Source organism: Staurois parvus, unplaced genomic scaffold (genome assembly GCF_062004578.1).
Source record: "Staurois parvus isolate SC_StPar_1 unplaced genomic scaffold, SC_StPar_1.0 ptg000525l, whole genome shotgun sequence".
Taxonomy (NCBI): Eukaryota; Metazoa; Chordata; class Amphibia; order Anura; family Ranidae; genus Staurois; species Staurois parvus.
In genome coordinates this window covers 4020230-4047884 of record NW_028318321.1, presented here as the reverse complement: position 1 = coordinate 4047884, position 27655 = coordinate 4020230, and the positions used below count along the sequence as shown (strand labels likewise).

Genomic DNA, 27655 nt, shown 5'->3' with positions numbered 1-27655 from the left:
CAAAGGATTGCAGGGTAGATCATCCAAGGCAAGTAAATTTAGTTAAGATTTCCAATAAAATATGTCCCTAAGACAGCTAGCTTGCAACAACTTTCAAAACCGAAACATCAGTTCTGGGTGTAGACACAGCCAACCAAATTTGTAATTCTATGTTGTGAGCCTGTTAAAAGTTTCCCATGCATGTCTTGCTGTATTTAGATGACAGGTGCTCTTTAAAGTTCTCCATTTACATAATATGCTCCATGTAGAAAAGGGACCCCAGTATTTTAAAATACACTGTCATTTATAAAAAAAAAAGTTTGCTTAATGCAAATGCCACACATGTAGATCTTTTCTGTCAACCATAAAGCCTGGCTGAAATACTCCCAGTGCTTACATATCTACTCCCAGGAAATGGGTTACATCAAACTGGCTGCTGAGCCTCCACCTTTGAGGACAACTGTGATATTCTCTTTATCTCCTAGATTGTAAGCTCGAAAGAGTAGGGCCCTCTAACCCCTTGTGTGCTGTTTGTTGTTGCTGTACTGTTTCATGTAATGTCGTCCCCCCCCCCCTCTATTGTACAGCGCTGTGCAAACCCTTTGGCGCTATATAAACTCGATGTAATCTAACTGTTCTCAAATAAGTGGCCTTGGTGGCCATTTTGTTGTAGCCCACGTCCTGAAAGTAGGAATGTAAACATTTGGAATGTTTCAGCCAGGTTTCATGGATGACAGAAAAGGCCTACCGTTATTGTATTTGCATTAAACATTTTTACAAATGGCACAGTGCATTGTCTTCATGGACCAGTCTATGTAAAAGGTGAACTTAGCCTTTAGATAAACAATAAATTATGTTCCATTTCCAAAATAAGCAATTACAATAATATAAAACTGTTTTCACTACAAGACTGAAAGCTGAAGATCCATTGCAGTAAAACTATGTATTATAGTTTCTTATTAATGCATACAACAAATTACTCTCAAGAGTAGCAGTAAGCTCTGTTTTTTTTACAGGCGGAGAAAACAGATGAAACTTACAGCAGGGATAATTAGTTCTGTAATGATGAAAAAATCTTTTCTTTGATTCTGTGTGTACATGCGAATAGATAGCAAACCTTACAGGTCCACTGAGCAGGTCTATGATTTCAGAGCTTGATTAAACCACATAGGAGAAAAATATTACTCATTCCAGCAAAAAAAAAAGTCAAGTAGGTGAAATGGAGTTGGTCGTTAAAAGAAATCAATTGGCAAGTATGGATTTGCTTACAGAGAGTTCACGATTATAGTAAAAAATGCCCGACTGCTACGTACCTAATTACCTGATAAGGATCAGCTCACTCGCTAAACAGGAATGAGTACACAGGCCAGAGATGGGCATAAATAAACCACAGTATACATATGATGACTAAAATGTTGATGGCTACTAATCCAATTTACATGAAGAATTGGTGGATAGAAATGCTTGCTATGCTGGAAACTACCAAGGGCATCCAATTACAGTGAAAGGCTAAGAGTGACATGACAAATACACAAGTCAATAGAACAGAACAATTGATCCTAGTGGTTTGTGGATCATTACCAGACACTACACATTTGAATCATTTTAATGGAGTCATGTTTGACCCAGTGAAACATGAAGATTTTGTGATGAATCTGACCTGTGTGAAACAGCCTACCCCCTGAAGGGCTTTAATTTTTTTTTATCTTAACATTTGCATTATACAACTGAATGCCCACCTGTCTAAATTCCTTTTGGATGCAGAATGGCCTAGGAAATTGCATGCTAATGTATTCCTAGGTGTAAAGCACCACCATTTCTCTGAATCTACTGCAGGCACCTAAACTTACTAATATAAAGCCACATCCACAAGCTCTGTGACAATTATAGATTTTAACAGAATTATGAAATTTTTCTGAAAAGCAATTGCAGTTGATTAACTGAAGTGTTGCCCGGGGGTTCCTTTAATTCATTTTTCTATTTTACTGACAGATTTCTGTAACAACTTCTTGAACATTTTGTGTGCAATTTAAATTTATTGAAGTTTTTGAAAATGTTTACAATGTAAAATTAACAAAGTATTCCCTCTTAAAATAAAACAAGGAAGATGAAATATGACCACCAGTTACATAATAAAAGAAAAAAAAACATTCTCCAAATATAAAAATATGTACAAGGCATGGGGCCAGGTGGGGAGGCACACAGACGTTAGTAGCTAGACAGCAAGGACAATAGCAGAAAAAATAATGACACAGCACATAATAGAAATGATAACTGGTGTGCAGGATGGCACACCACTACAAGAAAAATACCCTATTCCACAGAGTGGTGTACCATTACCACAAAAATACCTGAAAAGTTGGAGTGCAGAACATACAGGAACGTGTCATCCCAAAGCCTTACCATGATCTATGGTATAATGAGAGAGAGAAAAAAAAAAAAGGGGGGGGAGATGGGGGGCTGATAGAGGTGGGGGGATAGTAGGAATGGAGAGGAAAGACAAAGGAGAGAAGAGGAAGTAGTGTAAAATGGAAAGGGAGCAAAAATCACTTCCCAGGCAAAGAGCCCAGAGAACAAAAAGAGGGGTTCCACCAAGGGGGGGGGGGGAAGGCCAATGAGCCATCACCCAGCAAGAAGGTCACACAGCTCTGAGGATTCTCTGTACATATTCCAGGGGAGCAAAGTCTGACGCCAACGTTCATTGGTACCCAGTTTTTGTGCCAGGAGTGAATCCATGCTCTCATTGGTCCATCTCCCCCACCCACTTCAAAAAGGTCAGAACATAGTTCGTTCACCAATGGCGGGGAATTATCAACCGTGCGGCAGTCAAGCAATGTTACAAGATGCCACGTTTGATATGCTTGTATGAACCAGGTCTTTGAACATTACACATTTCATGTAAACTGACCTTATGACCAGTACTGCAAGAGAAAACATATTCAAGTGAAGAAAACTTGCGTAAGGTAAATTATAGCATGAAAACCACAATCCAATGACATTTAGCAATTTAAAATAAACTTGAGGACTAGTTACAGCCTGTAACCTGACCATAGGAATAAATAGCAGGCATCTCTTAATCCTCCTCCAAAGGTCCACCTCACCTTCCAATTGGTCATAAAATGTATGCGACCTTACTGGTGGAAAGGGAAGGACTGATAGGCCACAGATTCTCCATGCAAGGTCACAATCTGCCTAATAGAGCACCTGAGTTTTAGGATCGGAGTGAAAACCTTTTATTTTTATCCTTTTTAAACTGAAGGAAAGTAACCACTGAGCTGTGCAAGACACCTTTAAATGGAATGAGAACACAAGTCAGACAGAACCACTCTCATGGGTGGATAAAAATGGTAGATGTTAAATATGATGAAGATCCTCAGTTTTAGATAGTCTGAGGTGTGAATGGTCCTGCAATTTACTCTGGGTATGTATAGTATGTCTGCTATCAAAAAGAGCTCCAGTGAGGTTCCATATTAACAGACTCCTGTATTAGCCATGTTCATTTGAACTTGCAAAAATGGACAAACACAAAATGCTTTCAGGTACATTCAGATTGCATTTTTGATCAGTTTGGGATGCTTCTGAGATCCTTCTGACATCCACTCAACTTGCTTTGGCCTATTTGTCGTAGAGACGAAAAAAAAAAAAAAAAAAAAAAACCATGCTTCCCTGAGTAATCTTCCATGATGCCTAATGAGGTACAGCAAGGGCTCATGTCAAAAGACGCTGTTTTCAAGCATTTGACTTGCATTTGTTACGCAAGTCAAATGAAGGTCAGCAAAATCCCTTCACTTTAATTGAGGGTTACACATGGGAACTCAGGCTGGGTTTAGGGTCCATTCACAGCAACCACTGCTTTATAACACAGCGGTTGGTGTGCGGTCTGGTCTGGCAGGAATCACTGCTCTTTACCGCACTTTTTTTTTAAATTTATATACAAACTTTATTGAAATGTTACACAAGCATTTCATTAAGTTCAACTGGCCACTGTGCAGTATGAGGTGGTGCCACGCCCTGTGCTGTGGGAGGTGGTGCCTTGCCTTGTGCTGCAGTGCACTGGAAAAAAAAATGCATGCACTACTTGTTTTCAGCCTTGTCATGCAGTGGGACTGCAGTGGAATAACTGTTCAGCACAGTCCTACTGCATCTGGTGTGAATGGACCCTAAACCTGCTTTGTGTTGCACTGTGTTTCTTTGGATGCAACATGTCCTTTTGAGGTGTGTTTTAACTGTAGGCAAAGCAAAAGCAGCGTTTCAAAAGAATGCCTGTCGCTATGAGCCCTAAGGCTAATTCTCAGCAATATGTGGTGCTTTGGGCTACAGCTTGACTAATCATATCCAATTCAGCACATGACTTATGATTGGGTTCATCTAAACCGGATGTCATTACCCACAGCATGGCTGGAATCATGAGAAGCAACTATTCTGAAGAAAGAAACAAATATGGTTAGAACCAAATTACTTATGGTTTGGGAAAAGAATAATGTCAACATGGAAAATTTTGTAGAGATTGCTACTACCAGCTGTAATCTCAACTACATCCATCAATAGTATGGCACTGCTTGCCAGGTTACTGCACACTCACAAATGCCTACTAGCCCTTATCTAGAATAGTAGTCTGGTAAAGCAGCAAACATTTTGTCTTTTGAAAATTAAATTGTGTTTTAGAATTTGCAAACACCTAGTGGTGTGACTCTCATGCACTTTCAACTACTGCTTAACCCAATTTGCCTGGTTCACATGTAGGCAGGTGCAATCTACATTCTCCACTGCAGGTGGTGTTCATTCTGGGTGGCAATGCAGCTGGGTTTCTCTATGTTTCCATCGGTCCCCTGGTATAGTGTTCTGATTGGTTACTCTGCTTACAGGTGACCCTGGCAGCCATCTTGGGTCACGCAGATTCTTTTTTTTAAGTCGCTGCCCTTTGGTTTTGGCACGCATTTTGCGAGTGGATAGGACAGGATACTCATCTGTCAGGGACAGCACTAGCGGCAGGGAGAAGTTCCAGAGGAGTAGGGAAAGGGCCTTCATCTGCAACTTAGCAAGCTCCCTTTTGGATTGGACACTCCACTCTGTCTCCCGCTAGGGCCTACTCACTGTGGATTCTCTGCTCTAACTGATGTGAGTTCCCCAGTTGGGTGGGCTACCCGGTAGGGCTGTTTTACTGTGATACAGTTCTGCAACCTATCCAACACATGTAGTAGCATAAGTAGAGAAGATGTATAAAAAGAAATTAGCAAAATCTGTGACTACTAGTGGGCGAGACATTTACATAACTGAGAATGAACGGTCTCACAGAACTCACAGCAACCATTTAAATCCATGCTTTCATTCACCAAACTGTCATATCCAGTGTGGATTTGAATCTGATTGACAGCTATGTGTCTGGTACAGTCCTCCCTTTAGGCAGTTTTAAATCTTAAATGCATTTTTAGGGCACTAATCAATTTCTGCTTTCTTTGGTTGGTACTTCCATATTGGATTATACCTAACTAGAACCTCAGTCCTCTGACACTGTACAACCTGCCTAACACTGCACCACCTCTACCTGAAACCTTCAGAACTATATCTGCATATGCATGCCATACCACCATTTACTTCAATAGAAAGTCTAATCTATACATGCACGGACAACATTTCTGGCCATACACTGATTATTTGATATGCCTATCAATGACTCAAAGAAGTTTCATTGAATGACAATTAATTTTCTTTTGATTGCCATGCCAACATACAGAATTTTAATGTTTGATTTTAGATCATTTACGATAATATACAAACACAGTACAACTCTAATTTTCCTGACAGAGGATAACCTATCAAATGTCATTTGTTCAGATAAGAAATAGAAATTTGCTATCGTAAGCATTTGAATTTTCTCATCCATACAGTCAAATGAACATCAATTTGTTATCCATTAAAAATTGAACAACTGCTTCAAAAACAAAGGTTTTCAAACAAATTTCTACTACCGTATAGCCGCCTTTAGATTACAAGCAGATTCTGCATAGACACACTATGAAGGGGGTTGTAGGTTGGTATAATCTTTTACAAATGTACTAAGAATAGGAAGAGAAGGGAGTGGTACAGAATATATGAATGTATGTTTTAAACATTAAAGTGTGAGGGCAATTAATAGTGCTCAGTAACAATTAACTAATCAGATACGCTTTCAGCAGTCATATTCATAAATGACTAAAAAGCAAATTCTGCATGCTTTGGCACTGTTATTACCAGGTAACGTGAAATCAGTTTAAGGAATATTACACGTTTGACCCGGATTTCTCAGACTTTAGTTGGTTTACCATTGCCATGTTTTGAGCTGAATTTTAAGCATGGATTTTTCTTAATAGTTACACTGGTTCAGCTTGTACCAAAATATGTTTGTTCCTTACTTGGCCAATCCCTATGGAAGTGGTGAATCACTGTAGTAGCCATCGCTACTACAGTGATCTTCACTGTCTTTCAGGTCCTGTGGTGAGAGGCTGCCCCTACTGCATAGTAAAAACCGGAGTTTGTTTACTTCTTACAGGCATCATTCAGAGAACACCATGTATTTTGTACCATTGCATCTTGTGACTTCCATTGGCTTTATTGATGCTCCAGCCTCTAAGAATGCTACTACTGTTTTTGTGTAGTAGCATCAACACTAGAACATCAGAAGAAGCCTTTGAAGAGCATCCACTGATATCCTCTTCTGTTCTGTTAACTAATTGCCATGGAATGAGCTGGTGATGTAATAGCATCATGGCAATGTGATCTAAAGTGAGGCTTGTTTTTTTTTTGCAATGGGCATTTACTAGTGATGTCAGTGGTATTTGCTATTATCCAGTGGGAAGCTGCTTTAGCCAGCAGGGGTTTTTTTTTCGCCTGAAGGTATCTACTTGTGAACAAACTTGTCCCTTTTATTTCACAAACATTGCCTAGTCTTTGGGACTAGAACTGCAGAATTTTTTGATTTCCTGCCTTTGGATGGGCGAGTTTAGTTCACCTTTAAGTGCCACCAGTAATAATGAAATTCAAATTTTTGAAATGAGTCTTTGCAGGTTATCTAATCTATCTGCTTACACTGGAGCAATCACATGGTTTTGTTACATACAGTACCTGCTAATAACACCAGTTGTATAGTCAGTATTATCTTGTTTATATCACCTTCTGCCTAATTTGGACTTTGTGAAGTCAACCACCATGCTTACAGAAGAAATGTAACCACGTCCGGCTGCTGCTGCTCCTTTACTGTTCAGCCATAGGCAGTTTGGTGACCAAGCTCTATTGGATAAGTTTAGGAGAAAAAGTGTGGTGACCAACCTGGCAGGGTTGCGTAAATCATGGGGCTGGCTGGACAAAACTCCTTTGGCAAATAACACATCTCCCACATATGTATTTTGACTGTGTGTTGAGCAGTTTGTTCACATTTCAGCTTTAATCGCAACTCTCTGTTTGGTGACTGTTTGCTGTTGTGTTGACTGCCAGCTCATTAGAGGGAGTTGAGTTATATGGGTTTCATTCACTTTTAGAGCCAAACTCTGATCTATTCTGTTCATGGCGAAGTGGTTAGCACTTCCACCTAGCAGCACTAGGGTTGTCAGTTCTTAATCCCAAACACAGCACTACCAGCCTGGAGTTTGCATGTTCTCCCTGTGCCTGTGTGGATTTCCTCAGTGTACTCTGCCTACCTCCCCCTAAACTCCAAAGACATGCTGGTAGGTTAATTGGTTCCTATCTAAATTGGCCCTAGTGTGTGTGTGTGTTTGTGTATGCAAAGAGCTTCTTAAATTGACAGGGCTATATAAGTACCTGTAATAAAATAAATACATAAGGAAAATGTATACACAGAGCATGGAAATGCATATCTTTTTCCAAGGAAACAGTACTATATACTGTAGAGATGCAGGGGTGTGAGATGCAAATATACAAGGCAAGCAAATATAATTTTCAATATAAACGCTGTAAAATGAACATAAAGGTGTTAACTTCACCAAGCAGTAGAAATCCAAATGTCATTTTAGTAGGTTGCTAAGGGTAATGACACTGTTTTTCCTTTGCCCCAGTTTTTCTAAATGACCTTTTATGTGCTAATAAAAAATATTTGATTTATAACACTGCATGCTGAATATTCCTATGTATATTTATTATTATTTATTTTTATTTTTTTTACAGAGGGCATTATCAACTTAACCTTTTTAAGGACTGCAGACAGATATTTCTGGAAATTGTTCTGATTGCTACACCAGATCTTTAACATTCACTTGCTATTTCATTTGTCAGCGTCCGCCAGCCATGACCGGTTTTACAATATCCTGCAGAAAGGCATAAATGTCATCTCAGAAAGAGATTGTGTTTGTTCTTTCACTCAACGAAGCAGAGAGATGGACTCTTGTAAGGATAAGGGCGGCCATACAAGGATATTTTTTTTATCCAATATAAGCCATTTCAATACTTTTTTTTATATGGATAATTCAGCAGTGTATATGTTGAAAACGGTTATAATGTGGAGGAGCTCTGGAAGCAAATGCATGTCATGCATCTGAATGGCTACAGATACTGCCAGAGTTCTCTTTTGCTTTAGAATTTGCTTACTGCAGCTAGCTTATCCCAACAAGCAATACAGAGAAAATAATCATAAAGCAACACAATGACAAATTTGAACCAAGATAGATTGGATGATTAGCAAATCTTAAAGTATTTTTTTTCCCACCAAGGCTTCAAATACTTTTCACAGATGACAGCTAGGCCGCACCTATAATGTATATCTCTTCATGGTAAACTAAAACTAATGATGAAGTAGGGTGAAATAAATCTTAAACACATTCTGCACACATTACATGTGTCTTGGTTAAGAAATACATGTCATAAAAATTGGAGTTAAAAAAAAAAGAAAGAACTGGAATTCATAGCCTTTCAGGCCTCATTGCCTTGGACAGTTTGAAAACTGTTGAGATAAATATCTGAGGTCACAGTTTATAGCCTTCCAAAATGGTGCCAACTGGCAACCATAAAAAGCAGCCAAGAAACAGCCCTCCAGAGACTCCTTTAGATGTATTATCCCAGCCATACCAGAATCTTAGCCAACTAAGCTCCACAATGAATGGACAAACGCTTTTCGGGATATTATCACTATAACTAAACAGCTTAAAAATGGACATCAATCTGTGTGAGAGAACAAATATCAGTGATACAAAGTTAGATAGTCATTTTAACACACATCTTAGTGAAGATGACTGATTTTAGAATTAGTATTATTTGAGACTGTCTCAAATATGGATTTAAAAGATTATCTTAAAGCTCTTTACTTTCATATAACAGCACGTTATTCATTCAATCCCTGTTGAATAGACTGAGCTCACAAAATTTGGAGGCTGTCTTAGAACAACTAATTGATTGACTCTAAAATGTTATTCAAATACACTACTTTAAATTTAAGGAAATAATTTATGTTTTCTGTCTTGTTCGAAATTTTACTTTAACTATATTTAATTCAGCTAAATACATATGTGGGTGCTGTTTTACCTGACAAATAATTATTGTCTTGCCATTTCTGAGATTTACACAACCCTACCTAATTAGTGACCACACTCTTCTCTCCTGAAGATAACCAGTAGAGCTTGGTGACCACCCTGCTCCAGTCTGTTGTTGGAGCAGTATTAGTCTGGTGATCTCTGGGGCAGCACAGTAGCTTACTGGATTGGGATCCTCAGATTGAATCCCATCCAGGACACGATATGCATGTTTCTCTGTGGCTCACATGGGTTTCCTCTCACATTTCAAAGACATGCTGGTAGGTTCACTGTCTCCTGTCTAAATTTGTCCTAGTATGTATATGTATGCACTCTAGGTAGGGACCTTAAACTGTATGCTTTTGAGGGCAGTGACTCCTATGAATGTTCAATATGTAAGTGCTAAGTAAATTGTTGTAGCTATATAAATACCTGTAATAAAATACAATCTTTAATTCATTAAACCAAACAAAGGCAATTGTTCTTTCCTAAAGTATAACTATAGGCAAAACTTTTTTAGATTTGGATAGAGTGGTCAGAAGATGGAACCACTGTCAGGTTTTTATTCTTGTCTGTGTCCCTGTAAGGAAATTTCACTCTCACTACCTGCCCTGATCACTAATGTCACAGGGAATGAAAGTGAGAGTAAATGCAATGCAATTAAATTTTGAATTAGGCAGCACAGTGGCTAAGTGGTTAGCACTTCCACCTGGCAGTACTAGGGTCGTCGGTTCAAATCCCAGCCATGGCACCACCTGCCTGGAGTTTGCATGTTCTCCCTGTGCCTGCGTGGATTTCCCCTGGGTACTCCGGTTTCCTCCCACACTCCAAACACATGCTGGTAGGTTAATTGGCTCCTGTCTAAATTGGCCCTAGTATGTGTATGTATGAATGTACGTTAGGGGCTTTAGATTGTACGCCCCTTGAGGGTTAGGGACTGATGTGAATATACAATATGTATGTAAAGCGCTGCGTAAATTGACGGTGCTATATAAGTACCTGAAATAAATAAATAATAATAAATTGCCACCAGAACAGGAATAAATAGGAAATTGCACAATAGGGACACTTGTTCCTGTGACAGATGTCAAAAAGGAGATATTCCTCAAATTGGAAAGATATCCTACTACTACTACACTACCTGTTAATTGTCCAGGACATGAAGTGAAGGGAAATCACCATAAAGAGACACAATGGGGTTTATTTACTAAAGCTGGAGAGTGCAAAATCAGACTCACTTCTGCATAGAAACCAATCAGCTTCCAGGTTTCATTGCCAAAGCTTCATTGAACAAGCTGAAGTTAGAAGCTGATTGGTTTCTATGCAGAAGGGAGTCTGATTTTGGACTCTCCAGCTTTAGTAAATAAACCCCAATATAACCAGAAATCTGGCATGCTAGATATGTTTAAGCTAAATGTAACAAAAGCTAGGATTACTATACAGCCTACAGGACCTTGTGAAAGACAAGAATTTGTGTGTTGCTAACCACAATTCACGAAAAAAAAACATCATCATATCAAAGACTAAGTTTGGAATAGTTCTTCTTTTCTCCCAGGAATTACGTCGCTTTCCAATTTTTCACAATAAACCATCCCCAACAGGAAACTGAAACTGGAAAGCTATTACCCTTTTAACATGATTTTTTTTCTTACTTCTCATCTCCAGCTATTTAAAAAATACAGTTTTCCTCCCAATAAATTAAAGAACCTAAAGGAGAGATTTAATAAAACTGTAGCGCTTAGAATCTGGAGCAGCTGTGCATGGTAGCCAATCAGCTTCTACCTTCAGCTTGTTCAATAAAACCTGGAAACTGGTTTCTTTGCAGAGCTGCACCAGAACTTGCACTGTACAGTTTTAGTAAATCAACCCACAAATATCTACATGACAGGCCCAGTCTGATTCTTCATTTCAGGTTTAGTTTACAAACCGCAAAACTTCCACAGTAAGGTTTTACTTTTACACAAAATGCTTATTACATTGCACTGGCACATTTTTCCAGCAGTTTTACAAAATTTGAACATTCCTACCAGTCCCTTCTTCTGAATCAGCTTGAGGTTTATTGCCGAACCACAACCATACTCATGTGCAGTAGAGTTAGTTTGGGTGAAAGCCAGTTAGCCTACCATTATGCTTTTCGATTTTAAGTGGAAACTGAGGCAAACCCTTGCATGGGAGAGAACGTACCTTTTCCATAAGGATAGTGTCTTGTTGGAATTCAAACCTAGAACAAGTGCAAGCGTGTCAACTACTTAGTGACCATTCTGACCTTTTTTTCACTTCTGGACCTACCAAAACATTGCTATACTGATCCATTAAAATTTTTCTTTTGAAGTTGCACACTTTTTTATAATAACAATGAAGATTTCTGTGTTATTCAGTAGGCATATTACATGGTATAGAACTTGCACTTAACAAGCTTCCTAACATGAAATCTACTGAAATCATTTGAAGATGAAATTTTAACAAGGCTCACTCTGGATAGGATGGATACCCAAGGAAAATATCCACTATATAAAATTCTTTATCTGTTTTGCAAATCTAAAACAACCCTTACTGGATGTTTTAGTTTTTTAGATATCTAAATTATTGACCACCAACTAGAAACAGATATTTAATTCCAACCCTCATGGCTGGCATATCTTTTTCTTCTCTTAAAACATTTTATATTTATCCATAAATAATGCAGCTGTAATCCATCAGAATATGAAATTCCTGACTAAAAACAGATTATCAAATTTAGAACAAAGGTGGGTGGAGGAGGTAGCAAATGGGAACAAAGGTAAATTGGGCTCTGTAATATTATGGAAATAAATATAGGCATATACAGGTGCATCTCAATAAATTAGAATATCATCAAAAAGTTAATTTATTTTAGTAATTCAATTCAAAAAGTGAAACACAGATATTATATAGATTCATTACACTCAGAGTGATATGTTTTAAGCATTTCATTCTTTTAGTTTGACGATTATGGCTTACAGCTAGTGAAAACCCAAAATTCAGTATTTCAGAAAATTTTAATATTACATAAGAACAATTAAAAAAAGGATTTTTAATACAGAAATGTTGGCTTACTGAAAAGTATGCCCATGTACAGTATAGTATGCACTCAGAACTTGGTTGGGGCTCCTTTTGCATGAATTACTGCATCAATGTGGCATGGCATGGAAGCGATCAGTCTGTAGCACTGCTGAGGTGTTATGGGAGCCCAGGTTGCTTTGATAGAGGCCTTCAGCTCATCTGTATTGTTGGGTCTGGTGTCTCTCATCTTACTCTTGACAATATCCCACATATTCTCTATGGGGTTTAGGTCAAGCAAGTTTGCTGGCCAATTAGGCACAGTGATACCATGATCATTCAACCAGGTATTGGTACTTTTGTCAGTGTGGGCAGGTGCCAAGTCCTGCTGGAAAATGAAATCAGCATCTCCATAAAGCTAGTCAGCAGAGGGAAGCATGAAGCATTCCAGAATTTCCTGGTAGGGGGCTGCACTGACTTTGGACTTGATAAAACACAGTGGACCAACACCAGCAGATGACATGGCTCCCCAAATCATCACTGGATATGGAAACTTTACACCGGACCTCATGCAACTTGGATTCTGTGTCTCTCCACTCTTCCAGACTTTGGGAACTTGATTTCCAAATTAAATGCAAAATTTAATTTAATCCGAAAGAGGACTTTGGACCACTGAGCAACAGTCCAGTCCTTTATCTCCTTAGCCCAGGTAAGAAGCTTCTGACACTGTCTCTAGTTCAGGAGTGGACACAAGGAATGTGACAGTTGTAGCACATGTCCTGGACATGTCTGTGTGGTGTGGCTCTTGAAGCACTGACACCAGCTGTAGTCCACTACCCAAATTCTTGAACAGCTTTTGCTTCACAATACTCTCAAGGCTGCGGTTATCCCTGTTGCTTGTGCACCTTTTTCTACCACACTATTTCCTTCTACTCAACTTTACATTAATAAGCTTGAATACAGCACTCTGTGAACAGCCAGCTTCTTTAGCAATGATATTGTGTGACTCCTTGTGGAGGGTGTCAATGACTGTCTTCTGCACAACTGTCAAGTCAGCAGTCTTCCCCATAATTGTGTAACCTACTGACCCAGACTGGGAGACCATTTAAGGCTAAATAAACCTTTACAGGTGTTTTCAGTTAATTAGCCGATTAAAATGTGACACCATGGGGTTTATTTACTAAAGCTGGAGAGTGCAAAATCAGACTCACTTCTGCATAGAAACCAATCAGCTTCCAGGTTTCATTGCCAAAGCTTCATTGAACAAGCTGAGGTTAGAAGCTGATTGGTTTCTATGCAGAAGGGAGTCTGATTTTGGACTCTCCAGCTTTAGTAAATAAACCCCCATGAATCTACAATATTGAACTTTTTCACAATATTCTAATTTTCTGAGATACTGAATTGTGGGTTTTCAGTAGCTGTAAACCATAACCATCAAAATTAAAAGAAAGAAATGCTTGAAATATATCACTCTATGTGTAATGACTCTATATAATATATGATTTGCACTTTTGGAATTGAATTACTGAAATAAATTAACTTTTTGATGATATTCTAATTTATTGAGATGCACCTGTACATACACACAAAATGAAACACGATAAACCATGTCTATACTATTCCTTAGTGATCTTGTTTAGAGGAAAATGGTAAGTCAAACATATCCTCTTTATACAAGATGGCATAATTTCTATAATTGATAAAATCAAAGAACAAAAAATATTAACCTAAAAATTGATTAACTAAATAAAGTCCCCCAAATATTCACATTTTTGTTAAAGGTTGCAATTTATTTTCAGCTTTCCCCTATATTTTCTTTAAAGCATAAATAATTGAAATATTTTGCACACATTATTTAACAGATATACTAGCTGGGAACTTCCAGTAACTTTAAAAAATAATTTTTACAGCATTAAACATAATAAATATATCAGGTTCGTGAAAACAATTCTGTAAATAATACAAAAAATGATGGTTTAAAAAAAAAAAAAAGACTACGCAGTAATCTCAATTAAATGAATCTTCTTTGTAATTTTTTTTCCAAAATCTCAGTTGATAAAAGGGCCAGAAAATCATGCATAAATATAATGTACTGGTCTGCTTCACATTTTCAACAAAGTACAGGGCTTGGATCATGCGTTATTTTTCTAAGAACATCTCATCATCAGCCAAAACATTAGGATACACTTTTTAAAAGTTTGGGATGAAGTGTGGAAGGGTTAAAACATCTGCCAAGTCTGTTCATTGCTGTCTGTGACTTTTGACAGTGAAAAGGGCAGAAGCCAAGGAAATTCTTTCCAACAAAAATACAAGAAACATTAAAAACAACTTTTTAATAGAAGGCATAGAAAGTTTGTCAGGTTTTAATTTTTTTCTGTCTAAAGCAATGGATACTCTCCCCTGTGTTGACAGAGCAGAAGAAAAAAAAATAGCAATTCTAAGCTATTCTCAAAACGTATTATGTGCAAAGAAAGAAAAATCAGTTTGACAAGGGATGGATGAAGCAAATTACAATGATCAAGACCCAGTCTGGACCAGGCTCATATTCAGATGCCTTCAAATGGTCACAAGGGGGGAGATTGCTAAAACTGGAGCACTAAAAATCTGGTACAGCTGTATATGGTAGCCAATCAGCTTTTAACTTCAGCTTGTTTGATTAAGCTTTGAAAATGAAACCTGGAAGCTGATTGGGTTTCTAGGCAGAGCTGCACTAGATTTTGCATTCTCCAGTCTTAGTAAATGTCCCCACCAAAAAACACACATAAATTGATTTACTAAAACTGGAGTGTGAAAAATCTGGTGCGGCTCTGCATAGAAACCAATCGGTTTCCAGGTTTTATTGTCAAAGCTTAATTGAACAAGCTGAATTTAGAAGCTGATTGAATACCATGCACAGCTCTACCAGATTCTGAGTGCTCCAGTTTTAATAAATCTCTCCCATTTTGTCATAACATCCCAGACATGTGGTTTTGTAGCACGATGACTGCAAGTTTGCAGTCCTCTGTCAAGCTGATTCTGTATGCCTTTCAGTATCAGGCTCAGAGGGTTAAAGTAATATGTTGGGTCCATTTACAAATTATCTCTGACCAACAGAGGCAACAAGTTGTATATTTCCTTGGCACAATTTTATTAATTTATTTGTTATCAATGCAATATGATATTTGGTGTTTCCATACTATGCCAGGTAATTTTCAATACAGACCTCCAGCTAGTAGCGTAAACCTTCTGCACTAAGGAAGCTTCCAGCAACTCAATTAAATAAATAAAGAAATGGCGTCTGCTAACACCCATACTTATTACCTAAAGTGACAATGAATAAATAATAAATAAAAATGATGTAGCGCTCAAACCAATAAAAATAATACACAAACAGTGCTTCAAAAAAATCACATCAACAAATAATATCGAAAATATTTGCATATATCGCTTGTGGATAACGCTTGTGGAGGGTCCAGGGGTGATCCAAAAGTGGTTTGGCCCATTGGGTCATGGTAAGGAGGCGAGGAGGCAATTCAGCCATTTTTGGATATACCACCAGCGGCTGCAGTGCACATCCACAGCACTTTTGCACGTTTAAGATTGCTGAACACCTGTGTTTATATACACTGATTTTTTTAATTTAATTGGACATTTTTTTTAAGTATTTTGATTCACCTGGTTGTTGCAAATATTTTCAATATTATTTGTTGATGTGATTTTTTTGAAGCACTGTTCACTTCAGTCTTTATGATTTATCCCCCAGTGCTGGGATCACGTTATCACTGTTTATGTTTGATCAGTGACAAATTGATCATTTGTCTTGCACTGTTTTTTTCATATTTTTGAATTTAGGATTGGGGATGTCTGAATGCATGTATTGTAGTATATCACAATTGTTTTTCACTATCTCACTTTGTGGTCATCACGCTTTGATTTTATTTAGACACTAGTAGGAGATTTATTTAGAATCTTTCGCACTTGAGGTCATTATTTAATCTGTGGAAGATCATTTTTTAATCTATTTTTTACGTTTATATCACTTATATACATTTGTTTATGTATTATTTTTATTGGTTTGAGCGCTACATCATTTTTTTTTATTATTTAAACCTCCAGCTAGGTTACTATTGGAGAAGTAAAGCTCATTGATAACTTATCCATTTTCATAACTTACTGTATCATAACTTTTTCAAAGCTCATATCCACAATTATAATTGGTTAATTTGTTCATTGGTTAACTAAAAACATTGTAGCAAGGAAGTTTGTGTATATATTTCTTTAGTATTTTTAGTCCCATCAGTTGGATGTAGATGTTGCGCTCTCCTAGATAGGTGCTGGGATAGATAGATAAGATTTAGTTGTGTTTTGATAGGTATATTTGTCACACTATAGTCAATGTGGCTATACTTGTTGTTAGGTAAAAGCGTAACTTGCACACAGTAATTAGTACTGCTGTGTTCTGCTAGTTAGGTTTGCTCAGTGTCATCAGCTGCAGCCAGGCTGACAGTTCCCTCTGCATCCAGAAACCTTGAGAAGCTTTTGGATAAATAGGTGTGGAGCTATGCAGATGGCAGCATTAATAATAATACATCCCTGGCCTATCCCAGAGAGAGAAGCTATGGCATGCTGGGTAACTGTATTTATTCTGGGTCTTTCCTGTATAGGATTAATCCAGCCTGGAGAGGGCATGCTGCCCTCCCTGGCAATGCTGATGGATTTACTGCCATAGGCTTCATGTCGGTGACCTGGGGCTTGAATGCTGAGACCCGGGTTCTGCTAAAGCTGACTGATGGGCGGTCTCCTGAAGATCTGGTCTGGTATCACAGGGGAAGGCAACTGGCTATTCTTGGGACATGTGAATAGAGACACCCCTAAGGGATCTTAGAGAATCTGTGCTACCTAAACCCCTCTAGTGCTAGGGAGTCAGCTGCGGCTCTAGCTAAAGGGGACATCTGGTGTTCTGAAGAGCTTTGTCCACTTAATATCCTACCTTAACATATAGTTTAACCAAAAGAATACCTAAAGTCCTCAACGGTACATAGTTCTTGATTTTTGGAGTATCCCTCCTAATTCCCTCAGCCCTATCCAAGTTCTCCAAAAATAAAAACAACACTCCTAGACTAGTAATTGAAGGAACCTGTGAATGAGCCTATGTGCCTGGCTGCAGGGCATCACTTTTGGGGAAGACCTGTACAGTATTCCTGTGCCTCCTACAAAAGGTTGGTGCTCATCACCACCTAGATGGGCATATTTTTGTGTTTCTTCATGGTAAACTGCATTTAAAGTGTGTTAAAGTGCCCAATGTTAAAGTGTATGGTTTAGCAGGAGAGGGGTAGGAGAAGTTGTCAACCTTAACTGTCTTGAATGAGTCCAGGTAATTACAGATCTACAGGCCAAATAATAATTTACAGCCTGGTAGATCTGTAAATCTAGACTCAGTGAACACTGTGTTGGGAGTAGAATAGTTATTTGTATTTTTGAATTTAAACTAAGTACTCAATCAATGTTAATTACAGTATGTACACATCTGGACTTACAGGTCAATAAACCATATATGTTGCTCTCCAACAAATTCTGTAAAAACAGCAAAATTGTTTAAGTTTTATTACAAATCATTCTATAATGTGCAAGTATTTTTCAAACAAAAAAACTCTCTGTCCAAGCAAGCTCCAATAACTAATTAAAAAAGAGGGCGAAGACAACCCAATCTGTCAAAGTTATCATAAAATTTCCCTTTTAAATCCTAAGTTAATCAAGAAACTCTTCGCAGATAATGTTACATTTTCCCTATATTACAACAGATCATTCTGTAACGTGCTCCATCAAATAAATCTGAACACTCACTATTTGAATATAAATATCATACTCCCTAGCTAAACCAGCTTCTGCCCATCTAGAGACCTTTAAAAGCAGATACAACACTTGTTAAAAAATTTACACCTACTGTATATACAGTATAATACATCTAGAAGAACATTTTGGATTCCTATGTAATGAATCATAGATTTTTTTTTCAAACAAATGAGGGTGAAGACCACTGGTTGTGCCCAAGTTATCAGTCCATTTCCCTTTTAAATTATAACTTAAAGGTATTAAAGAACTCTTGGCAGATAAGGCTAAATGTTTCTTGCATTAATTAAAAATACTCAGGTTGATGAGCTTCATCCACTTTTCACCGTCTATTTTAAAAAAATGTATGTAAGAAAAATGGAGTAACTGACAGCCCAGTAGCATGATAACTATGCCACAAAATGAGTGACTGGTGATATTTTGGCTTAGGTCTTCAAAGCCCTGGAATCTGGGTAAACTCCAGAAACTTGTGTCAATTATAACTATGAATCACCTATTATTATTAAGCTACGTTTTTGCTTATTTGATTTGTTGCTTTTTTTTTCCTTCTTCCTTTTTTATATTTGTACAGTCTCTTCCACTAGTCCCTTCACATAGTGTGTAATCAGCATATTATTAACCCTCAGTGAAAGCCATCTTCCCTGGTGGCTTTGTTCTTTTAATAATGAGTCAAGACACTGCTATTGCTGGCTGAATGTTTATTTCTGCTTGATTGTATTTTATGGTTGTTTCATTCACACAAATTGTGATTCAACACTATAAATAAACAGTAACCAATGGAAATAAGATGATTGGTGCACTCAAACTATAATTAAAGCTCAACTAAAGCTTTAGATTGTTTTTTATTCCTTGCCCAGCATACATGAAAAAATAAAATCACTTATCCAATTGCATTACTTACCTCTTCCTTAGCAATGTTCCACATAGACTCCCTTTTCTGTGATCCAACATTGACTCTCATCTGATTTGAATGACAGTATGCTACCTAGTTCCCAGAGTATCATAAACACTTTTCCTTGGGGCATGTCCTTGAGACCCCTGGACTCAGTTGGCATGCTATAAGAACAGGACTGGTCTCTACAGCATTTGGGAACAGCCAACCACTGGAAATGACAAGGAGAAGAGGACCCATGATGTCACATGACCAGACCAAAGAAGTAAAACATGTATGTATATAAAAGTATATTTTTAAAAAAATGTGGGGGGGGGCTGCATGGGAGGGTTGAAAGGGCAGGGGGGCCCTGCCTGCAGTTGGGCCTCAAGCCCCCACTGATTTGTCGAGTAAATGATTAATGCATTACATGGCTAAGCTGATTTTCAAAAAACTGGGAAAAATGTTGCCTTTCATTCCTGGCAGGCTAATCAGATAACAAAAAAGAAGAAGGGATTCAAACAAAGTGAAATTTTGCTTTATTCTGTACATAACATAAAGTGAGCCCACAGATAGTAAATACAAGGAAGAAACAGCAATGGTTGGGTCCCCTGACCTCCTGGAATGAAGAGCTGTTTCACATCATGCACCTGCTCTAGTCATTGGCTAAAGTAGAAAAACTTGTAACTCTTTCCCTATCATCTCAATGTCAGCAAATGATTTCTGACCTTTAGATTTGGCACAGTCTCAAGCTATACTATATGCTTTTAAAGGTGTAAAAAATCCTTTAAATACTGTCAGTGAAGCTCCTCCAAAAGGCATTTCATACTTAACAGTCCCAACATCAATTTGTAGAATCTTCACTCAGTTCTTGTGTAAAGTCACCAAAAAGATCCTCACATACAATCTTTTTGGTGTGTTGGATACCTGTGTCCCCCAGCAATGTCTGGTGGTCCAACCTCCAGGCACTTTCATCACTACTGTGTCTTGAAAGGAGGTAGGGACTGCCTGGAAGAACCACAGAATGTGGCAGGGAATACAGGAAGCTTGCATGTCCCAGATTGTGCTGATGTGAAGATCCTTAAGATGGCTTTTCTTACCAACGGAGTGAAGATTCTATGGATGGGGTGTCAGGACACTGCCTTTAAACTGCATGAGCCTGACAGTCACTAGCAATCAGAGGTTGTTGTGCACACATAGCAAGAACGTGCTTGATGTACACAAACTGTATATGGTATACAATTGTGTCTCTACTCTTGCTAATGTGTATGTACATGGCTGTACTATATATCCTTTATAATATTACACTTTGTTCTTCACCTTGATTTGCACTTCACTCAAGGAGATGTGGACTATGTGGATTCTAATCAAAAAAGTAAGAAGACACTAGAACTGCGGTTTGAAAATAACTCTATTACTGAAGGTTTAACAGGAGCAAATATCATGAAAATGGAGAAACTCCATCAAACAACAATGTTGCATCCTCACATGCAAATGCAAAGAGTAAGGTTGAGCTATGTTCCACTAGAACCCACAGGAAAACTGTCAGATGACAGCAGATTACCATCTCAATCACCTACGGCACCTAACAAAGGGGTGAGGCTGCTGGTAACATCATTGGCCTAATATGGTCACATGGCCAACTTTGGTTAGATTCTAACTCAGTTCAGCCCAAACCCTTAGAAAACTGTAACATGCACCTTAGCTCTTCCCTAGTAAAGAGCCAACAACACAAACCATGTGACCTGATGTTGCCTAAAAACTTAAAGTGTAAATAAACCAAAAAATAAATTTTTCAATATTTTTGCTTTATGCCTCAACATGTAATACTTTCAGAAAGTGGAACTTTAGGTTAGGATTAAAGATGAGTGAACAGGTAGGAGTTTTAATGCAGAAGACACATGCTTTGTCGCTTCTGCATTAAAGTTACTTATCTCACTGTCCGCCATTGTACAGTGAGTCACATACGTGCAGCTCACTGTACAAGCTTGGCAATGCCAAATCTGACACCTTTCCGTCATTGCCAATGACAGTGGCCAGCGATCGAGAAACAAGAAGCCGGCTGCCCGAAGATGCCAGCTGCTGGGCAGGGAGCTTGGGGAAACCGCATAGCTGGAGCCTAGGTGAGTATAGTTCCGCTTTAAGCACATTGTTTTTCTGAATTTGTTGCAAAGTCTCTTACTTGGATATCCTGCCATTAACAGCACTTTCTATTGTAGAGCTGACACTACACAAGCTGGCCATCAATGTCTGAAATTTCATCTTGATGAATTCAAATCATAGGTTGTCCTTTCAGTACCATCTGTCTCAGCAAAAGTAGAGTTAAATAGGATCAAGCTGGGTGGAAAATTGTCAGCTGAATAGTGAGTGACTGCATTCTATCAGATGCAGCCACTGTTCAGGTATTCAGGCAGCCGCTGGTGCAGGGGCTGCCTGAATAAATAGCTGGCAATAGAGTTTCTTCTGGTCACATCGTTTACGAAGGATGAAGGCGTTTACTGATTTTCTCTCATTCAGTCCATAGATTGAACAAGAGAACTTGTTGTGCATTGACCATTGGGTTGCCCATCACATGGAATTGATAGGCAGTCCATTAGCTCACAAAGTAATGAAGAGCAGGAAATCAGGTCTGAGCCCACCAACAAGATTCTTTTTTCCTTATCATTTCTGAATCTGCTTCTCCTTCAATTTTGGGTGCTACTTTATTCATAACATTTAACGGTCAAACACAATTTACCCGATTCAATGAATATTATGCAAATTAGCCATGTGGGACCTTGCAGTGGGTCATTTGATTTACAATAATCCATGTTAAAAGTTTCATCTAACTGAACATCCTTTGGTATCAAAAATAAACCCCAATTTCAGAAGAGACAGAAGCGGGGTATAATGCAGGGTAGTATGAGAGAATGACAAAATGTGGCACTTGAGCTTTTTGTAAAGATATGGTCTGCTGAAACTTGCAGTAGCACAGCAGCTGGAAAGAAGCATAGCCCTGATATATCCAGAATAAACCAAACTGTATGTTGAATTGTTGACAAAATGCACATCCACTAAGGCAAAGTGCTTTGGTACAGAGCAACCGAACATAATTCAACTTTCACTTTTCTGTACACTACAGTGCTTTTTATATAGCATCTCTGCTCATTGCACAGTTTTATTATATAAATCAGAACAAAGCAATGAGAATGGATTTAATAAATTTTTCTCAGAAAAAAATTGCATATCAGCCAGATTTTCGTTTAATTCATGGCCATCCTGTAAACCCAGAATCACTTTGGTTTCTCATAAAGTAGACAGCAATAATCACATGGATATAGTCCCAGGCATTGGTCACAGCCCCCTCTCATGATTGGCTGACGTCTGTGCTCTGACTGCAGCAGCTTGGAATTCTCTGCACACGTCGTCCTCGCAATCGCTCTGTCGTCTGTGACTGTCCTTTCCAAATGCTTAAAAGGCAGCATAACTTAATGCAAACAGCATCAGCATAATAACCGTCTGACACATCTGCTACGCTGTGTGTAGGACGACTTCAAGAAACTGAAGCACCATTGAAATGCATCCAAATTTGCAATTAGCCCCATTAAAGAACATGTTACAAATCAGCGTCCCCAGAATATGAATGTGCTCATCATTTAGTCCTATTACAACACAATACCCCATTCAGGTAACTTTGTGTCAAGGGATAGATATTGACTGCAATGATATCCATCTGTCAAGCAAAAGCAACGTGAACTGAGCTCTTTTCCATGTAAATAAAAATGTAGTTTTCTATCTACAATCTGTGCATAAGGTTCTAAGAACTCATTGCAGGTCCCTTCTGCAACAGCTTACAGTGTTTAAAGGGGCTTTCCATTGCAAGCTTCCACCATTTATTAAATGATCTAATGTTGCGGTATCCCTGCAACTAATTAGTATGATCAACACAGTGCAAGCCTGGAACAAAGCAGACAACCATCTCAGGATCAAATGATACAGTCAGGAGAGGGTGCAGTCTTGCAATATATGGAACTGTCTGATGCTAATCAATCTACATTCCTTCCCATAGATCATAGGAAGACGACCATAAACTCATTCTCAGCTGGTTGTACATAGCACAGTGTTGTGAGTTTGCTCTTGCCAGCACACAAGGGGTTAAACAAGAAAAAAAGAAGTCAGCCCTAGGGCTCAAGCATTCAGCACCTATTAACTTTTCCCAGGAAATCAAATGCAAATTGAAAGCGTAGTTTCTTGCCTGTTAGCGCATAGTTCACTGCACAATTATCTGATTATTTGGCCGGTTTATGTTCCGCCTGTCTCAGTTAACATACTCACCATTAGCACTGCAAAGTTCCCGAAGTGAGTACACTGAAGGGTGGTGATGTTGCCCGCAGAGGTAATTAAGTGGCAGCCTTCTCCGCACCAGCCCCCATGTCCGTCAAGAAGGTCAAAATCCCAAACGGCAGCAATAGGGTCTATACCCCTCGTAATATGTCTCAGGGCTATGGTCAATGGGTCAGTGAGGTTTCCAAAATTGAACCCATCTGCAATAAAAAAAAAATATATATGTGTGCAGAATTCAAAAGCCAGGATCAGAATAGTCAAAGGTAAATTCTATAGCATTGACATTGGCAATTTTAAAATAAGTAACAGATTCATGCTTGAAAATACTCCAATCTGCAGATTCAACATTCCATTCTAAAAAGTTTCATGTTAATTGACAGCACCGGTTCTTTAATCCTTACGTGTTACTGTTCATCGTCCATCTACATCTTATTGGGAAATGTATTTATTGACACTGTAAAAGTCTTTAACAGCTTTGTACTGTCTATAACAACATCAAATGAATAGCAAAGATATATAACAAGTGTCTCTGGTTCCAGGAATACAGCAAGAGGCAGCCACAGATCCTGGTGTACCATGTACAACTGCATGAATGGCCATTAATATGCAAGAAGCAAGATACTACCATTCATCTTTAACTGCAATAACTGGAGTTACTTTTCTAATTAAAGCACTTTAATGAGAGCATATGGCTTATTTTGTCTATCCTCTTTTTACTGGTGATCTGTGATAACACAGTGTTAAGTTGTTTTTTTTTTTTTTTTTTTAAGATTAAGATTACTTGCCCAGGCTATGCGAATATTAAAATGTCTGTCCTGCTACATTAGAACAATAAGCCCACTTCAAGACCCCTTTTCAGCAAGGCTGTTGACCGTTGTCCTACACCGTAAAAGATGCTTTATGTGATGGAGAAAATGAAATTGGAATAATAAAAAAACTGAGCAACTTACCTATTTTAGAAAGCACAGCTGGTGTAGCAACCTCCCGACGTTTGCCCTGATCTGCAAGATATGATGTATTCCCAGTGATCTGAAAGAGTTTCCCATTCCGAAAGACGATAAGCTGGAGCTTGCAAGTGGAGTTATCAACAGATTGTAAGGATGGAGACTGTGCAAATACAGACTGTGGAAAATGAATAGAGGCGATGGCTACAGTGTTCTGTGCATCAGAGACAGAGAGAACAGGGAGAGAGAAAAAAAAAAAAAAAAGAAAAAAAATTGAAAATGCAAGTCACAACAGGGCTGCTTTCATTAGGTTTTAAACTACAGCACTAAGGATATGCGCTCTCTTCCTCTTTTTTTTCCCGCAGAATGGAAGCAACCATACAAGCGGGAGCTGTAACCATGGAAATAAGACTGGTAGAGTGCATATTAAAAGGGAAAGCATTTCCACTGCATGTGTTAGGCTGTATGGTCAAGCTCCCTGCTGCAGAGGTGAGAATGGTTCTTACCATGCCTGCTAGAGGGGTCCATCAACACTGCAGATCTGATTTAAAGAGACAATCTCTACCAGGTTTTCTCCTTCACTTAATACACAATCAGACAACTTATATTAAAGCCTTACCATGGAGCAGGCTTTTTTAAAAGGAAGGCAGGAATCATTTTTTCACCAGGATCTAAAGAGCAGGGTGCAGTGTGAATAGACTCATGATATGCAGCACTGCTCTTTTATAAAAATGACACATTAGTGCATTATACTGATCCAGCACCGTGGTCTCACCAGGAGTAACTTAAGTGCCTACAAGCAGAATTCAAAGGCGTTTCAGCACAGCTTAACCTATAGATACTTCTAATTCTTCTGGAAATTACTTCAGTTAGGAGATCAAGACAAGCGTGCAGCAGGCTCTGTGGCCTTGAAGGAGTTAATCCCTTCTTATTCCCTCATAGAGGAAGCATTGTGAGACTAACGTCATAAGAGGTAGACCTTTAAAAACAAGTCAGAGCCTAGTATCACATAGATGCTCAGTGTTCATGAATACAGATATTTAGAGAGGTAAAAGCCAAGAAAACAAAAGGCTAAAGGTACATCGGAATCTTTCTCTTCTGATTTTTATTATCCAATGTGTTCTGTTATTATGTATAATTACCAAGTTTACAGATTCCATTTCAAGGAGATGTCCCATAGGTGTTGGTGTAGACATTTGCATGCATACATGATTATTTGATGCTGCTAGTTTCCTTTCTCCCTGCATCCTCTCCCAGGTCCATTGTGTCTCCTTTCCTGTTTTCTATCAGCTACAGCACATACTATTACCTACTTGTTACATTTGTGAATATACATCAAGAGAACGTTGATGTCTATTGCACCTCAGTGGCTGTGCAGGCAGCAACCCCATCTTGTGTCTACAGCAGATTTGGTATTCCTTGAATATTTTGTTTCTGATAGTTTTCTTTCTGTAAAGTTGTCTTGTAACTTTGAAAGCCTCTACGTGTTTTCTTTTGATATTTCATTGTTAGAAGGATTACAGCCATTTGTTTGTGTTCTTTTTAATTGGATATTAGTTTTGTCTCTCAAAGGAACAAGAAAAAAATTTAGGAGTTATTTTTCAGGAACGGGGAACTGTATGAGAAAGACTTGGAATGGCAGATTTGCCTTGTATTTGATACCAATTCATTTCAAGATTTATTACTTAAATTGGTTCTAAAGGTCGGCATATTCCCTGCATTAAGGCGAAAAACCTTCTGCATGCAGCCCCACCTAATACTTACCTGAACTCGATCTTGATCCAACGATGTGCACAAGAACAGAGGCTCTCTCTCTCCTCATTAGCCTAGAGAAAGCAGGGGGAGCCACAGGTTGCTGCTGCTGAGGATCACAGCCAATGAGGAGGGAGTGAAGGGGGGGTGTGGCCAAGTCAGGCTCTGTATGTCAATGGACACAGAGTGCAGAGTTCGGGAGCAGCAAGACACAACTGCCCCCACAGCAAGAGGCTTGGTAGGGAAGGGAAGCCAGGAGTGCTGGCAGGGGATGCGAGAAAAAGAGGATCAGATGGCTCTGTGTAAATCAATTGCACAGAGCAGGTAAGTATATCACATTTGTTATATAAAAAACACATTTACAATCACTTTAAAGTGGTTGTAAACCCTTACATGTACCCAATAAAGTGATTGGCCTCAGATTAGACAGAGAGATGAAACAAATTTCACATATTTATCCCAGCCCTCTCTTCTCTACAGTGATTTAAAATCCAGCTTTTCAGAGCTTCCAGAGGAAGGGGGTGGGAATCTGACATCACTCACTGCACAGCTCAGAGAGGAGAGCTATGTATAATCTGAGACCTGATTGGAGGAAAAGCACACACCCACTAGTACACATTCATATAGGGAAACATGCACAACTGAGGCTGTCAATCACAGGCTGTGTGCTGGAGGCCCCGTCACCTGTGATTGCTTGGAGTTGGCACAACTTGTCAGAAATGACTCATGCAGTTAGCAGAGGAACGAGGCAGTAGACAGAAATCATATGTACTCTCCAGCGCCTCAGGATATGCACAGCCAAAAGGGAAGCCAAGGGTACCAGGACATGACAACCAAAGGAAATGTTCCAGGGGTGCAGCCCTCATCAGATGGGGAAATCAGCCACTGGATAGAGATAAAACAGGTGGCGCACACACCTAGTGCATTATCCAAGGTTTATTGTAGGAATGAAATAATAAAAACATACAGACGAAGCATGTATCTAAAAAGCATAGAAAAATGACAATGACCACAACGGCGGGCAAGGTGTTCTCACTGTCAGTGCGGTCAAAAGGCTGACGCGTTTCGGAAACAAATCCCTTTCCTCGGAGCTGATGACCAACCACTGATGCTGATGTATGATGTATGGAAAGAAAGAGCCTCGCTGTTGATGCATCAACATCAACAGCGAGGCTTTTTCTTTCCATACATCATACATCAGCATTAGAGGTTGGTCATCAGCTCTGAGGAAAGGGATTTGTCCCCGAAACGCGTCAGTCATTTCACCGCACTGACAGTGAGAACACCTTGCCCGCCATTGTCATTTTTCTATGCTTTTTAGATACATGCTTCGTCTGTGAGTATGTTTTTATTATTTCATTCCTACAATAAACCTTGGATAATGCACTAGGTGTGTGCGCCACCTGTTTTCTCTCTATCCAGTAGACATAAATCACTCTGTGCGC

General features: G+C 38.8%; 1 protein-coding gene across 1 annotated transcript in view; it reads right to left on the bottom strand.

The window, feature by feature from the left end:
* LOC149451697 (adhesion G protein-coupled receptor A3-like) overlaps positions 1 to 27655 on the bottom strand; it is an 892717-nt gene that overhangs the window by 226139 nt on the left and 638923 nt on the right. The window contains exons 13-14 of the mRNA XM_089690279.1: positions 24465 to 24672; positions 23506 to 23714 (exon numbers count right to left, since the gene is read on the bottom strand). Coding sequence (XP_089546405.1) covers positions 23506 to 23714; positions 24465 to 24672 — 417 coding nt within the window. The remainder of the gene's footprint in view (positions 1 to 23505; positions 23715 to 24464; positions 24673 to 27655) is intronic.